Raw genomic sequence first — 18062 nt, forward strand, 5'->3', positions numbered from 1 at the left:
TAATTTTACCATTTTACAGTACAAAATGGAGCCATAATAGCCAAAAGACTCGCCTGATCCATCCCAGCTGGCCATGTGGATGGTAGCCTGCCTGCCGGATTTGCTCCATCTGCACCTGTTAAGATCTTAGCAATTGCAGTGCCTGCAGCCTGTGCAGGAAAAAAGCACTCCAAGATGGCATGTACACCCTTACTTTCCTGGGCCCAGGAAACATCTACGGGTCCGGCATTAAATAGCATCAGGATAACAGGACGCCCTGCAGCTGAAAGATTGTAAGGGAAATTACTCACCAAAATTTGATAGTACATTTATAACCTAAAATGGACACCAATAACGTACAAATCATCTTATCAAATGGGGGAATTGAAAGAGAAAAAAGAAAGTATCCCCAAATTGTGTTTTCTTAGTTATTTAGCAATGATTGTACTTCATGCTATGTTAGACTACTGTATAATAGAAATAATAATAGGTATTATTTACTTTACAACCAAGTCTCCTGGTAGTCTTTCCCCACTGGGACCATCACCGTGTTGGGATGCTCAGAGTGCACACTAGAGAGGAGTCCAACACATGTAAAACACATGTAAGCTACTGTAATGATGCAGCTGCACTGAAAGGATATTGAATCTGTTCAGCAGGACAAGCACACTATATATTCTTTATATTGTTACCCGTATACACTCGAGTGTAAGTCGACCCGAATATAAGCCGATGCACCTAATTTTACAACAAAAAACTGGGAAAACGTATTGACTCAAGTGGGACCCTCACTCGAGTATAAGCCGAGGGGGGCTTTTTCAGCATAAAAAATGTTCTGAAAAAGTAGGCTTATACTCGAGTATATATGGTAGGTAGAAAGTATTGCTGCTTCTACTTCTCACTCAGTAAAGATGCCGATCCTTCTTATTCATAAAAGGTTCTGATTCACAGTACCGGTGCGTGCTGACAAAAATAAAAATCACAAACCAGTGCAATACACATTACTGTGGTGCCAGCTATTGTCTATTCATAGTCAATTTAAACAGTTCTTACCTGTACTTATGCCTTTGAGTGCAAAGTGAATTTGTAAAAATTGGTGTGAAAATTGCCAAGCAAACATTTCTATTCATCATAATGACCTGTAACGTTTACCTTATATAGGAAATATAATCTTTTTTTAACGCAACAATTTTTTATTTGAATTTATATAACAAATGTGAGCGACGCTGGCATTTTTAGCGGATATTTTGCACATCTCTCATAGAGATGTTGCCACTCAAAGGGTTAAAATGCAATTTTGTACAATACAGTACAATGGTTAGGTTAAGTTTCCTAGTAATGTGACATTTCTCCCTGTGCATGATTAGGTATACAGTACTGTCTGTGCAAATCAGTGGAAATGTTGGATCTTTCTTCTGTGCTTATTGGGATAGTCAGGGACAGGTTTTCAAAAAGGTAACTGTACATATATGGTCTAGGATCCACATAATAAGCCAGTATATAAAATATTTTGTAGCATACTCTGACAGCAATTCATTACTTACACTAAAATTAGTATAGGTTAGCTGAATACTTAATTGTCTGGGGAATATTCACGGAATAATAATGACCCCAGCAGATCTCAGTACCTGCCAAGGTCCCTCATTTTCTGACCACCATAGATACACGGTTCAATTTACCATGCTTTTGGGAGGCTGGCCCCAGCCACTAACCACCTGAATATGACATCAGCCATAGTAGCCTATGAATTAAGAGAGGGATCCTGAGGGAGCTACAGTAAGACCTATAAGGATGTGGGTTGGGATCGTTTGGTCTAAAACTTGTTGGTTGACAAGCATTAGGTCGCACCATTAAGTCACCATGGGGAAAGGTCAACATGGTTCTAGGTCAACATGGGACAAGGTCAACATGGGTCTAGGTCAACATGGGTTTAGGTCAAAAGGTCGACACAATCATTAGGTCGACAGTGTCTAGGTCAACAGTCAAAAGGTTGACATGGGGTTTTTCACTGTTATTTGACCCGAATGTCGACATGGACACAGTTTCCAGTGCACCGCTTCGGGCACGGTGTCTCAATGCGCTCGGCACACTATTTTGTTCTCCCACCACGCCCTAGTGGATGGTAAGGCATGAAATACTGGCTGTCGGCACAAAAAACAGTGAAAAACCCCATGTCGACCTTTTGGCTGTCGCCCTAATGCTTGTGCCGACCTAATCACCTGTCGACCTTGACCCATATCGACCTAATGCTTGTCGACCAACATACTGTAGACCCAATGACCGTATCCCAAGGAAATAAAGCATTCTGGTTGACTCGCAAAGCTTTGAATTTTGCTGCTTTGTGAGCCAACTAATGCCGTCTGCTGGATGGCAAATGTCGCTGCAGGCATGCGAATGGATGTTGGATGCCCAAAATAATTTGATGGTCGCTGGTGACTCAGATTTGCGGCGTGAACAGGGAGGACAGCTGAAATCCGGCGACATCAGCTGCCTGCCTACGGAAGGCAGGAAGCCCCCACCCCCCATTTGAATGGGGACACCCCTTCCCCCACTGCGGGCGCCTTGAGTCTATGCAAGTCGCAGAGGGCGCCCGCATTGAAGACCTGCGCAGATCTACATCGGTCGCCTTGCGAATTCGCAATGGGGTGAATCAACTAGATGTTTTATACTGATTGAGTGTATAAACTTTACAAATTGTCTACTATACAAAAAGTCTGGCATCATTTATATTGATTAAGTGGACACTACTTATTATATAATAATTTATTTAGATTCTACTCATAAGCGCAGTAACACCAATTTCTCTACAGTCATTTACCTGAGGTAACAGCGTCTTTCAGTAGAGCAGCCTGGTGACCAGGAAGAGATAGATTTAGACGGTCCTTACCCTCTGTCTCTACAGTTACACCTCGAAAGCAAAGATAACACAAAGAACACAATTACTTAAGTCAAAGTATTGGATTTGCTTCTTACTATGTTATCTCAATAGTAGCACAGAAAGATAAAATAATTATAATAGTATTTCAGAGCCCTTCTACTCAAGTACCAGAAATGGTTTATTTCACAAATGCCTGAATTGCAGCTACCAATAGAACTAGGGTTATGTAGAAGTGGGTGGGGTTTAATTGACAAGTAGATTCCACTTACCACTTTTTTAGTTTTAAGGCTTTCAGACTATTCTATATGTGAAAACTGACTGTAGGCTAAATATACTTATTGTTCCAAAGAAAACTGTTCATGTGAGCACTATGGAGCTGATACAGAGTGAATGCAAGTCATCCCTGTGAATGGATATTGCATATTTTATCACTGTGCATGCGGAATCATACTCCCCAGTAACCAAGGTAATACCTCATGCTAAAGTTACTGTTGCCAGGTGGAAGCAAAGCATTGTTCAAAATATCTTGGTATGCTGAGAATGAAGATTGCCCTTCAATGGAAATAAAGGTCCTAGCACAAACCATGAAAAATAGCCCCATACCATTATCCCTCCTCCACCAAACCACACAATTGTCATAATGCAGTCAAGCAGGTACCCAGACCCGCACATCTGACTGCCAAACAGAACTGTGATTTGCGACTGAATAAATTTCTGCTCCACAGTACAGTGTTGGTGTGCTATATACCACTCCATCTGATACTTGGCATTGGACTTGGTGATGTGAGGCTTACATGCAGCTTGCTCTGCTATGGAAACGCATTCAATTAAGCAAATCTTATTGACTTTTTTGACTGGGTGACTAAAGTAATAGATCAAGGTGGGGCTGTAGATGTAGCTTATCTAGACTTTAGTAAAACTTTTGACACTGTCCCACATCACGGACTGTTAAATAAACTTGAAAGTTTCGGATTGGATTCTAAGATAGTTGAATGGATAAGAGCGTGGTTGCAGGACAGAAAACAGAGAGTTGTAGTAAACGGAGTACAGTCAAAGGAGGGAAAGGTTACAAGTGGAGTACCCCAGGGATCTGTACTTGGACCGGTGCTTTTTAATATCTTTATTGGTGATATTGCAAATGAAATTGAGGGTAAAATGTGCCTTTTTGCAGATGACACAAAGGTATGCAACAGGGTAGACACACCAGGAGGGGTAAAACAAATTATTGAGGATCTAGGTAGATTAGAGAAATGGTCAAGAGAATGGCAACTACAGTTTAATGCCAAAAAATGCTAAATCATGCACTTGGGTCTCAGAAATCCAAAGACTCAATATAGTATAAATGGCACTATAATGGAAACTACTGAGGAAGAGAGGGATCTAGGTGTCACTATTTCAGGGGACTTAAAAGCAGGTAGGCAATGTAACAAAGCAATGAAGAAGGCAAGTCAGATGCTTGGTTGCATAGGAAGAGGTATCAGCAGTAGAAAGAAAGAAGTAATAATGCCACTGTATAGGTCATTGGTACGACCTCACCTAGAGTATTGTGTTCAGTTCTGGAGGCCATATCTCCAGAAGGATATAAATACATTAGAGACTGTACAAAGAAGGGCAACTAAAATGGTGCATGGCCTACATCACAAAACGTACCAGGAAAGACTAAAAGATCTTAATATGTATACTTTAGAGCAGAGAAGGGAAAGGGGGGACATTATAGAAACTTTCAAATATATCAAGGGTTTTAACAAGGTACAGGTGGGAGACATTCTTCACAGGAAGAGGAGCAACAGAACACGAGGACATGCACTGAAACTAGAGGGAGGAAGATTCAGGGGAAATGTGAGGAAGAATTACTTCACAGAAAGAGTAGTAGATAAGTGGAATAGCCTACCAGCAGAGGTGGTAGACGCAAATACAGTAGTACAATTTAAACATGCTTGGGATAGGCATATTGATATCCTTACAAAAAAATAAGGATCAAATATGGTTTGAGGTAACATGTTTAAAAAAGGGGCAGACTAGATGGGCCAAGTGGTTCTTATCTGCTGTCAAATTCTATGTTTCTATGTTAAGCTCCTGCTTCACAGTTTTTGTGCTTCCATTAATGCCAGTGGAATTTCAGAGCTCTTCAGTTATAAAATCAGCAGAGCATTGATGACTTTTGCGCACTATGCGCCTTACTAGTATCTGAAACCACTCTTTGACATTACCTGGTCTTCCACTTTGTGGAGTTACTGTTATTCCTAAACACACTTCCATTTTGTAATATCATCACTAGTCCGATTTGGCCACTTTTCACCAGAGTCCGATGGATCATGTTGAGAAATCGGATGTAAAGTGGAAATATCAGATGTGTTTGACATCTGACATGATCCACACTCCGATCAGTCGGCCTCTGATACAGAAAGCCTCCCTGCAGAGGGGAGTGGGATCGCATGTGATATATCCCAGGTGATACTGTATATAACATGTGATTCTATGGACGGTTTACTATAAGGGAATTTTTATGCCACTTCTCCCTCCGAGAAGTCGCATATGTGTATGGTGGCTTTTACAGTTGACCGTGAATATCAAGCAAGGATGACATTTCACGAACCATCTTATTGCAAAGGTGGCATTCTATCACAGTATCACGCTGGAAGTCACTGAATAACCCATTTTGAAAAACAAACGTTTGCAAAGGGAAGGTATTTAAGCTACTAATTATTAGAGCAGCAATATAAAAAAAATGGGAAACATAAGAACCACAGTTAAACTCCACGGCTTAGAGAGATGTCCAGTATGCACAGTAATACAATATAGAGATAGCAGTGCTAATTAGCCAGGGATTCCAGAAAGGCACAGGTAGAATTCACAGTAGTTAATAAGATCATTAAGCAACTCAGTAATTCAGGTAATGAACTGAGAGAATAGCTTTATTAAACACAGATTGGAATCAGGAACTGTTTCTAGGAACAGGGGCCACATGAGAAGGCTCCAAAACTGTGGTGGGGCTGAATGCCTTTAACCCCTTCCCGACATTTGACGTATATATACGTCATGGCCGGGATGTACTTCCCGACACATGACGTATATATACGTCATGACTTTAAACTGTCACCGCGTCTATAGACGCGGTGACAGTTTAAACATGTCTGCTGTCCCTGACAGCAGACATGTCCCAGCATGCCCAGGGGGGGCGGCGATGCCTCCCCCCCGTCGGCGATCGCTGCGATTGGCTGTTCAATGTGAACAGCCAATCGCAGCGTTTTCCTGTGTTACCGGCGAATCAGACGCTTGGTAACACAGGGATCAATCACCGCCGGGTGTGAGGGGTCGTGAGGGGGTCACCGGTGATGACCACACCTCACCCCACCTGCCCCCAAGGCTGTGATTGGTCCGTCGGACCAACGGACCGACGGACCAATCACAGCCATGGCGCGTGATTTAAACTAACGGTGACTGCGCTGCAGACGCCATTCCGGTCTGGAATTGCGTGCAGAGCGGTCACCGTGCCAATCTGTCGTGATATACTGACCTGATCCTTGCCTGATACTTACCTGATCACCGCTGGTAGCGTGCTGCCAGCAGCTGGATGCTTCCTGGATCTTGTGACTTCCTGTGTGCTGCTGCTGCAGTGTCATAGAGTGACAGATAGTGAGAGATAGTGACAGAGAGTGATAGAGAGTGCTATATTTTGTGTCTGCTGCCCCCCCTTTTGTGCTGATCAGTATATCTGTGCTGATCAGCAACTTTTTGGGGGTGCAGGTTTTTTTTTTAATATATATACCTGTCAGTTGCACCAAAGGTTGTGCTGCCTGTGCAACTGACTGCTGCCCCCCCCCCCCCCTGCTGCCCCCCCTTTTGTGCTGATCAGTATAAATTAACTGATCAGCAACTTTTTGGGGGTGCAGGTTTTTTTTTTTTATATATACCCTGTCAGGTTGCACCCACAGTTGTGTGCCTGCTGCCCCTCACTGCTAATCAGTGTTGCATCACTGATCTGCAGTTTTTTTTTTTTGGAGAGTGCAGTGGGGTTTTGTTTTAACACCCACGTTGCTTTTGTGGATGTCCTGTGGCCGCTGAGCGCTGATCAGTGACGTACATCACTGAACAGCATTTTTGGCACAGGGTTGATATAATTTTTTTTCTGCAGTTTTTTTAAATTGTTTTTTTTTTTGGAGAGTGCTGTGGTTTATTTTTTTTAAATTGTTTTTACACCCACGTTGCTTTTGTGGGTGTCCTGTGGCCGCTGAGCGCTGATCAGTGACGTACATCACTGATCAGCATTTTCGGCACAGGGTTGATCTATTTTTTTTTTTTTTGGATCAAATTCCTGTTGCCTTTGAGCGCTGTTCAGTGACGGACGTTACTGACCAACATCTGTGCTCAATTTTTGGCGCAGGACCTTTTTTTTTTTTTTTTTTTTTAACCCCTTCAAGGTTGTACCAAAAGCTGCCTTGAAGTTGCTGAGTGACGTACATCACAGATCAGCATTTTTGCCACAGGGTTTTATTGAACTTTTTTTTCTTTTTGCTTACACAAAGAAAAACACTTATATTAAAACATAATAGAATATTACAGTAAGATATAAATACAATAAGTACTAGACATTACACACTAACATGAACACACTATACATGTCTGCATTGTTCAATATCTCCCGGGCAGCTCGAAGCTCGATTTGGGACTGCCCCTGGGACATAAGGGAAGTGGGGGGGGAGAGGGAAGGAGAGAGAAGAGAAGAACAGAAAAATAAAAAAAGATCAAAAGAAAAAGAAAGAAAGAAAGAAAAAAAAAAAAGAAAAGAAAAAGGAAAAGGAAGGCGATCAGCATTATTAGAGATGAAGAGAGGAAAAGGAAATAGAGCTAGAAATTTCATGGAAAATAATTTTTTTTTTTTTTTTATACCACCTGTGCTGCATATTAGTGCAATTTCGTATTGAAATATTTTAACACAATAATAAATAAGTGAAGAGCAAAAAATTCATCAATACATGTTCAGTGCTTAAACCTCAATTGATTATTATCTGTGCATTCACTGTGCATATATATTACAAAATTAACTGTGAAATAAAATTTTTTTTTTCTTTATCAAAACTGGTATACTTTTGCAATTATTTATAATATTTTGAGTGATACCAAATAGCCCAAATTTTATAAAAATTTTCCATACTCTTCTTGTACATATACACCTCCCTTTCGTTCCTAAAAATGTAATTCACCAGGCTTATCCATTCTTTCGTATCTGGAGCTCTTGTATGTAACCACAATCTAGCAATGCATACTTTTGCCAAAGATAAAAGAATCACGGCCAACCGGCTATCACTGTTTGATAATAAATTGGGGAAATGTATACCCAGGATTAAACACGAGGGGGTAGGATCTTTAGGGAGTAAACCCAGATCATACATTATATTATTAACCTGGCTCCAAAATTTTTGTATTTCCGGACATTGCCATACTAGATGAAAAAAGTTACAATTCATCCCTTGACATTTTGGACATTTGTCAGGATTATGCTTGGAGAATTTACTAATAGTCTCCGGTGTATAATAAATTCGATGGACTATGTTGTACTGTATCTGTTGAACTCGGATAGAGTGTGTCGATTCAGTAATATTCTTAAGGGACTTCTCCCAATCGGCTAGCACTATATCAGGGATATCCCCACGCCACTTATTCAGAAGGCCTAACAATTGGTCCTGCTGAGTTAGATCCATTATATATCTATAGTATCTCGATAGACATTTTTTTTGACCACTTTCCCTAATTAGACTTTTAATAGGGTTGTCCTGGATAACTCTCCCCTCAGGTTTAAAATATTCCATTAACACCCCTTTAATCTGGTAGTAATACAAAAGCATATTGGACGTCGCCCCATATTCTTCCTGAAGTATACTAAAGGATTTGACCTTATTATATGAAACCACTTGACCCAGCTGATTTATTCCCAGTTCATTCATTTTAATTCTGGTACTCTGAAATTCGGGTTTACTTAATGGTTCCAAACAAAATATCGGAACTTCTGGATCTATCCCCTTATAGCCACATAGCTCAGAGCATCCCTTCCAGATTTTTATGGCTTGATTTATTATATATGGATTTTTCTTTCTAGTTCGTCCCCATTGAATCACCTGAGTGGGAGTATAGCCAGGATAGAAAGACTCAATCAGTCTCAATAATTCTTTTGTTTGGTGGTCACTAATAATCCATTCCCTCAGGTGTGTCATCTGGGCAGCGAAATAGTAATTCTTGAAATTAGGTAGAGCCCAGCCCCCTTTATCTTTTGGTCTAGTAAGTGTCTCCCATTTAATCCTTGGAGTTTTATTTTTCCAAATAAACGAAGCCAATATACCATTAAGTTTCTTAAAGAATGAACTAGGAATAAAGATAGGGGAATGATGCAATATATAAAGAATTTTAGGTAAGATAATCATCTTTATCAAGTTCACTCTACCTATATTAGTTAGGGGGAGCTTCATCCAATTATTACAGCGATCTTTTATTTCTACAATCAGGGGTGTTAGATTATGGGCAATGTATCCTTTAGGGTCTGTGGTTATTACCACACCCAGATATGTACAGTACTCTACTACCGGGATTTGAAGAATCATTTTTGATCCGACAATATCATTGGGTCTACTTCTACTTCTACCGGGGCCAATCAATATATGAGATTTATCTCTATTTATCACTAACCCCGAATATTTCCCAAATTCCTGAATAGCATATAGTATTCTAGGGAGGTCCCTAGCGTAATTTGTTGTACCAACTAAGATATCGTCCGCATACAAAGAAACAAGACCGTCCAATCCGTCCTCCAACCTATCCGCATTGCATAGAATTCCCCTCAATCTACAAGCCAAAGGCTCAATTGCCAATGCGAACAGGGTGGGGGAGAGGGGACAGCCCTGCCTAGTACCGCGGGTAAGCGGGAAGGGGTCAGTTGTATAGCCATTAACAGATATCCGTGCAGTTGGGGAGTGATAAATAGAGAAAACTCTGTTAATAAACACTTGCCCACATCCGAAGGCCTCTAATACAGTTCTTAAATATAGCCATTCCACTGAGTCAAAGGCCTTCTGAGTATCAAAAGAGGCCACGGCGAGATCGGAATCATCTCTAATACCGTACTGTAGAAAGGAAAAGACCCTCCGCAGATTAATAGAGGTTGATTGTCCAGGTCTGAAGCCCGTCTGATCTGGGTGCACTATTTCATTTAGGACTGAATTCAGTCTTCTTGCTAATATAGCAGCATAAATTTTTTCATCGACTGTAAGTAAGGAAATAGGTCTATAAGACTCTACCTTTAGCGGGTCTTTTCCTTTCTTCAAAATCACAATGATGACTGCCTCTGACATGGATTGGGATAGCCTTGCCTCTTCTTCCACCGACTGATAAAGATATGTAAGTCTTGGTGCCAATATATCAGAAAAAGCCCTGTACAATTCTACCGGGAGGCCGTCAGCACCTGGTGCCTTTCCCCCCGAAAGATTCTTTAATGCGAATACTACTTCCTCATTGGTAATTGGCTGATCAAGTATCGCGGAAGCCTCCAACGACAATTTGGGCAGATCTATACCTAAAATATAGTTTTTGCATTCTATCCCACTGACTTTTATCTTGGACTGGTATATTTCTTTAACCCCTTCCCGACATTTGACGTACATTTACGTCATGGCCGGGAGGTACTTCCCGACACATGGCATAAATGTACGTCATGAGTTTAAACTGTCACTGCGTCTCGAGACGCAGTGACAGAGGGACGATGTCTGCTGTCCCTGACAGCAGACATGTCCCTGCATGCCCAGGGGGGGCTGCGATGTCGCCCCCCCGTCGGCGATCGCTGTGATTGGCTGTTCAGTGTGAACAGCCATTCACAGCGTTTTCCTGTGTTACCAGCGAATCGGACGCTCGGTAACACAGGTGTCAATCACCGCCGGGCGTCAGGGGGCATGAGGGGGTCATCGGTGACGATGACACCTCACCCCACCCTCACCCCACCTGCCCCCAAGGCTGTGATTGGTCCGTGGGACCCACGGACCAATCACAGCCAAGGCGCGACATTTAAACTGACGGTGACTGCGCTGCAGACGCCATTCCGGTCTGGAATAGCGTGCAGAACGGTCACCGTGCCTGCCTGCCGTGAATACCGACCTGATCCTTGCTAATACTTACCTGATCCTTGCAAATACCTTACCTGATCACCTTATCACTGCTTGTAGCGTGCTGGACGCTTCCTGGATCTGACTTCCTGAGACTTCCTGCTGCTGCTGCAGTGTGATAGAGAGATAGAGAGATAGAGAGAGAGATAGAGAGAGAGAGATAGAGAGAGATAGAGAGATAGTGACAGAGAGAGCTATATTTTGTGTCTGCTACCCCCCCTTTTTGGGGGTGCAGGGGTTTTCTATATATATATAACTGTCAGTGCTGCTGCTGCAGTGTCATACAGTGATAGATAGTGATAGATAGTGATAGATAGTGAGAGGTAGAGAGATAGAGAGATTTGTGTCTGCTACCCCCCCTTTTTGGGGGTGCAGGGGTTTTATTTTATATATATAACTGTCAGTGCTGCTGCTGCAGTGTCATAGAGTGATAGATAGTGATAGATAGTGAGAGATAGAGAGATAGAGAGAGATAGTGATAGAGAGTGTATATTTTGTGTCTGCTACCCCCCCTTTTTGGGGGTGCAGTTTTTTTTTATACATATAACTGTCAGTGCTGCTGCTGCAGTGTCCTAGAGTGATAGATAGTGAGAGATAGTGAGAGATAGAGAGATAGAGAGAGATAGTGACAGAGAGTGATAGAGAGTGTATATTTTGTGTCTGCTACCCCCCCTTTTGTGCTGATCAGTATATCTGTGCTGATCAGCAACTTTTTGGGGGCGCAGAGGTTTTTTTTTTATATATATACCTGTCAGTTGCTGCCAGTTGCACTGTCAGTTGCACCAAAGGTTGTGCACCTGCTGTCCCTCACTGGTAATCAGTGTCGCATCACTGATCACCTTTTTTTTTTTTGTGAGTGCTGTGGGGTCTTTTTTTAATTTTTTTTTTACACACACTGATTTTGTGGGTGTCCTGTGGCCACTGTGCGCCGATCAGTGACGTACATCACTGATCAGCTTTTTCGGCACAGGGTTGATCAATTTTTTTTTTTTTTTGATCAGATTCCTGTTGCCTTTGAGCGCTGTTCAGTGACAGACGTTACTGACCAACATCTGTGCTCAATTTTTGGCGCAGGACCTTTTTTTTTTTTTTTAACCCCTTCAATTTTTTATTTTTAACCCCTTCATTTTTTTTTTTTTTATTGGTATAAAGTATTTTTTTTTTCTGCACCACATACACACTACATACCCCCCGGATTGAAATAAAGTTTGTACCCCCCCCTACACTATACACGTGTTGAAACATTTCACTACCAGTAACACAAAAATAAAAATGGCATCCCAAATGTCCTCCCAAATGTCCTCCCAAATGTCCTCCCAGTCATCCAGGAGAATGTATTCAGTGGAGGAGGCATATGCCATGCTTGCCTCTGACTCTGACACAGGCAGTGATGCAAGCGGGGAATTTGAAGGATTCGTCTTAAGCTCCTCTTCCTCCTCTGGTGATGAGGGACCCCCTCAAAGACGCCCCCGTAGATCAGCTGAGATTCCCCCCCCAATAATTGATCTAGTATGGACCCCACCACCAGACAATTTTGAGCCCCAGGTTCCTGAGTTTTTGGCCATGCCAGGAATCCAATTTCGTTCCACAGGTCTCAGAGAAATTGACTTTTTCAAATTATTTTTCTCTGATGATTTTATAAATTTAATGGTGGACCAAACTAATTTATATGCCCAGCAGTTTATTGCTCAAAACCCCACGTCATCATTTGCTAGGTGGACCCCTGTAGATGCAGTAGAGATGATGACGTTTTGGGGTCTGGTGTTTCATATGGGCATAGTAAAAAAGCCAGAAATTAGGCAATATTGGAGTACAGATGTTCTGTACAGTACTCCATTTTACCGTATGGCCATGCCCCGGACTCGATTTGAGACAATTCTTAAATTTATACATTACACCGATAATGCACAGTGCCCACCCAGAGATGATCCCACCTTTGACCGGCTATTCAAAGTCAGGCCGGTCATTGATCATTTCAGTGCCAAATTTGAAGAGGTGTACATCCCTGAAAAATGTATTTGTATCGACGAGTCCCTTATACATTTTAAAGGAAGGGTTAAATTCCGCCAGTACCTTCCCAGTAAGAGGGCAAGGTATGGCATAAAAATGTATAAACTGTGTGAAAGCACCTCAGGGTACACCCACAGGTTTAGGGTTTATGAAGGGAAGGATTCAAGAATTCAACCGCCAGAATGCCCCCCCTCCCTCGTAGGTGTTAGTGGGAAAATTGTCTGGGATTTAGTGCACCCCTTCCTGGATAAAGGTTATCACCTCTATGTGGATAACTTTTACACTAGCATCCCCCTGTTTAAGGCCCTTGGTTCAAGAGGTACAGCAGCTTGCGGTACTGTGCGCAAGAACCAAAGAGGCCTCCCAAAAACGCACATTGCCCAAGTAATGAGAAGGGGTGAAAGCAGGGGAATATGCAACGAAAATATGTTGTTGGTCAAATATAAGGACAAGAGGGATGTCCTTATACTGACAACAATTCACGGAGACAGTACCACCTCCGTCGCTGTACGAGGTACCAGTACCCACACCTCCAAACCTAATTGTATCCTGGATTACAATAGGTACATGGGCGGAGTGGATCTTTCAGATCAGGTACTGAAGCCGTACAGTGCCCTGCGGAAAACAAAAATCTGGTACAAGAAGGTGGCCGTGTATATCATCCAGATGGCACTGTATAACGCTTACGTGCTATTCCGTTCTACCGGCCAGAGGGGGACATTTATGCACTTTCAAGAGGAAGTCATAAAGGGCCTAATATTTGGGAACCAGCAGGCAGAGGGCCCCAGTACTTCTAGTACTGGCCCCCGTATTGTACCAGGGCAGCATTTTCCTGATGAAATCCCCTCCACTGGAAAAAAGGGCAGGACACAAAAAAGGTGCAAAGTTTGCTATAAAAAGGGAATAAGAAAGCAAACTATTTTCCAGTGTGACACTTGCCCCGACAAACCCGGCCTATGTATAAAGGAGTGTTTTAAAATATACCACACATCTATGGAATATTAGGTTCATAATTTCACCGTGCTTCGGGGGTCTTGCTAATGCCACATAGCACCCACCATTCATTCCACCAGAATCTGAGCCGCAAAATCCAAAAATCACTCCTTCCCTTCTGAGTCCTGCCATGCACCCAACTGGTATTTTTTGGTCACATGTGAGGCATTGCCGTACTCGGGAGAAATTGGGGCACAGATTTTGGGGTGCTTTGTCTCCTTCATTCCTTGTGAAAATGAAAAATTTTGAGCCAGAACTGCATTTTTGTGTAAAAAAATGTAATTTTTCATGTTCACTGCCCAGTTTTATCAAAATTGGTGAAACCCCTGGGGGTTTGAAATGTACACTATACCCCTAGATGAATTCCCTGAGGGGTGTAGTTTGCAAAATGGGGTGACTTGTGGGGGGGTTCCACTGTATTGGTGCTTTGGGGGTCTTGCTAATGCGACATAGCACCCACCATCATTCCACCAGAATTTGTGCTGCAAAATCCAAATATCACTCCTTCCCTTCTGAGTCCTGCCACTTTTTGGTCACACATGAGGCATTGCCGTACTCGGGAGAAATTGGGGCACAGATTTTGGGGTGCTTTGTCTCCTTCATTCCTTCTGAAAATGAAAAATTTTGAGCCAGAACTGCATTTTTGTGTAAAAAATGTAATTTTTTCATGTTCACTGCCCACTTGTATCAAAATTGGTGAAACCCCTGGGGGTTTGAAATGTACACTATACCCCTAGATGAATTCCCTGAGGGGTGTAGTTTGCAAAATGGGGTGACTTGTGGGGGGGTTCCACTGTATTGGTGCAACATAGCACCCACCATTTATTCCACCAGAATCTGTGCTGCAAAATCCAAAAATCACTCCTTCCCTTCTGAGTCCTGCCATGCACCCAACTGGTATTTTTTGGTCACATGTGAGGCATTGCCGTACTCGGGAGAAATTGGGGCACAGATTTTGGGGTGCTTTTTCTCCTTCATACCTTCTGAAAATGAAAAATTTTGAGCCAGAACTGCATTTTTGTGTAAAAAATGTAATTTTTCATGTTCACTGCCCACTTGTATCAAAATTGGTGAAACCCCTGGGGGTTTTAAATGTACACTATACCCCTAGATGAATTCCCTGAGGGGTGTAGTTTGTAAAATGGGGTCACTTGTGGGGGGGTTCCACTGTATTGGTGCTTGGGGGGTCTTGCTAATGCGACATAGCACCCACCAAAATTCCACCAGAATCTGAGCTGCAAAATCCAAAAATCACTCCTTCCCTTTTGAGTCCTGCCATGCACCCAACTGGTATTTTTTGGTCACATGTGAGGCATTGCCGTACTCGGGAGAAATTGGGGCACAGATTTTGGGGTGCTTTTTCTCCTTCATACCTTCTGAAAATGAAAAATTTTGAGCCAGAACTGCATTTTTGTGTAAAAAATGTAATTTTTCATGTTCACTGCCCACTTGTATCAAAATTGGTGAAACCCCTGGGGGTTTGAAATGTACACTATACCCCTAGATGAATTCCCTGAGGGGTGTAGTTTGCAAAATGGGGTCACTTGTGGGGGGGTTCCACTGTATTGGTGCTTGGGGGGTCTTGCTAATGCGACATAGCACCCACCAAAATTCCACCAGAATCTGAGCTGCAAAATCCAAAAATCACTCCTTCCCTTCTGAGTCCTGCCATGCACCCAAATGGTATTTTTTGGTCACATGTGAGGCATTGCCGTACTCGGGAGAAATTGGGGCACAGATTTTGGGGTGCTTTTTCTCCTTCATACCTTCTGAAAATGAAAAATTTTGAGCCAGAACTGCATTTTTGTGTAAAAAAATGTAATTTTTCATTTTCACTGCCCACTTGTATCAAAATTGGTGAAACCCCTGGGGGTTTGAAATGTACACTATACCCCTAGATGAATTCCCTGAGGGGTGTACTTTGCAAAATGGGGTGACTTGTGGGGGGGTTCCACTGTATTGGTGCAACATAGCACCCACCATTCATTCCACCAAAATCTGTGCTGCAAAATCCAAAAATCACTCCTTCCGTTCTGAGTCCTGCCATGCACCCAACTGGTATTTTTTGGTCACATGTGAGGCATTGCCGTACTCGGGAGAAATTGGGGCACAGATTTTGGGGTGCTTTTTCTCCTTCATACCTTCTGAAAATGAAAAATTTTGAGCCAGAACTGCATTTTTGTGTAAAAAAATGTAATTTTTCATTTTCACTGCCCACTTGTATCAAAATTGGTGAAACCCCTGGGGGTTTGAAATGTACACTATACCCCTAGATGAATTCCCTGAGGGGTGTAGTTTTCAAAATGGGGTGACTTGTGGGGGGGTTCCACTGTATTGGTGCTTGGGGGGTCTTGCTAATGCGACATAGCACCCACCAAAATTCCACCAGAATCTGAGCTGCAAAATCCAAAAATCACTCCTTCCGTTCTGAGTCCTGCCATGCACCCAACTGGTATTTTTTGGTCACATGTGAGGCATTGCTGTACTCGGGAGAAATTGGGGCACAGATTTTGGGGTGCTTTTTCTCCTTCATACCTTCTGAAAATGAAAAATTTCGAGCCAGAACTGCATTTTTGTGTAAAAAATGTAATTTTTCATTTTCACTGCCCACTTGTATCAAAATTGGTGAAACCCCTGGGGGTTTGAAATGTACACTATACCCCTAGATGAATTCCCTGAGGGGTGTAGTTTTCAAAATGGGGTGACTTGTGGGGGGGTTCCACTGTATTGGTGCTTGGGGGGTCTTGCTAATGCGACATAGCACCCACCAAAATTCCACCAGAATCTGAGCCGCAAAATCCAAAAATCACTCCTTCCGTTCTGAGTCCTGCCATGCACCCAACTGGTATTTTTTGGTCACATGTGAGGCATTTCCGTACTCGGGAGAAATTGGGGCACATATTTTGGGGTGCTTTTTCTCCTTCATACCTTCTGAAAATGAAAAATTTTGAGCCAGAACTGCATTTTTGTGTAAAAAAATGTAATTTTTCATTTTCACTGCCCACTTGTATCAAAATTGGTGAAACCCCTGGGGGTTTGAAATGTACACTATACCCCTAGATGAATTCCCTGAGGGGTGTACTTTGCAAAATGGGGTGACTTGTGGGGGGGTTCCACTGTATTGGTGCAACATAGCACCCACCATTCATTCCACCAGAATCTGTGCTGCAAAATCCAAAAATCACTCCTTCCCTTCTGAGTCCTGCCATGCACCCAACTGGTATTTTTTGGTCACATGTGAGGCATTGCCGTACTCGGGAGAAATTGGGGCACAGATTTTGGGGTGCTTTTTCTCCTTCATACCTTCTGAAAATGAAAAATTTTGAGCCAGAACTGCATTTTTGTGTAAAAAAATGTAATTTTTCATTTTCACTGCCCACTTGTATCAAAATTGGTGAAACCCCTGGGGGTTTGAAATGTACACTATACCCCTAGATGAATTCCCTGAGGGGTGTAGTTTTCAAAATGGGGTGACTTGTGGGGGGGTTCCACTGTATTGGTGCTTTGGGGGTCTTGCTAATGCGACATAGCACCCACCAAAATTCCACCAGAATCTGAGCTGCAAAATCCAAAAATCACTCCTTCCCTTCTGAGTCCTGCCATGCACCCAACTGGTATTTTTTGGTCACATGTGAGGCATTGCCGTACTCGGGAGAAATTGGGGCACAGATTTTGGGGTGCTTTGTCTCCTTCATACCTTCTGAAAATGACAAATTTGGAGCCAGAACTGTATTTTTGTGTAAAAAAAATAATTTTTCATTTTCACTGCCCAGTTGTACCACAATTGGTGAAACCCCTGGGGGTTTGAAATGTAAACTATACCCCTAGATGAATTCCCTGAGGGGTGTAGTTTGCAAAATGGGGTCACTTGTGGGGGGGTTCCTAACTTTTAGCATCTTATGGTGCCTAGAAACCTACATGGTGCCTAAAAAATAATCTCATAAAAAGGAGGCTCCAAAATCAAGTAGGTGCTCCTTCTATTATGAAGCCTGTGGTTTGGTCACCGTGCACACTAGGGCCACATATAGGATATTTATGAAAACAAAAGAATTGGG

At 42.5% G+C, this 18062-nt stretch overlaps 1 protein-coding gene across 4 annotated transcripts in view; it reads right to left on the minus strand.

Annotated features, from left to right (window-relative positions):
• LOC146060384 (uncharacterized) overlaps positions 1–18062 on the minus strand; it is a 100674-nt gene that overhangs the window by 3265 nt on the left and 79347 nt on the right. For all 4 annotated transcript variants that reach the window (XM_083173540.1, XM_083173539.1, XM_083173537.1 and 1 more), the window contains 2 exons: positions 2798–2887; positions 54–262 (listed from right to left, as the gene is read on the minus strand). In XM_083173540.1, the coding sequence (XP_083029666.1) occupies positions 54–262; positions 2798–2887 (299 nt within the window). The remainder of the gene's footprint in view (positions 1–53; positions 263–2797; positions 2888–18062) is intronic.

Source organism: Crinia signifera, chromosome 2 (genome assembly GCF_055691185.1).
Source record: "Crinia signifera chromosome 2, ASM5569118v1, whole genome shotgun sequence".
NCBI lineage: Eukaryota > Metazoa > Chordata > Amphibia > Anura > Myobatrachidae > Crinia > Crinia signifera.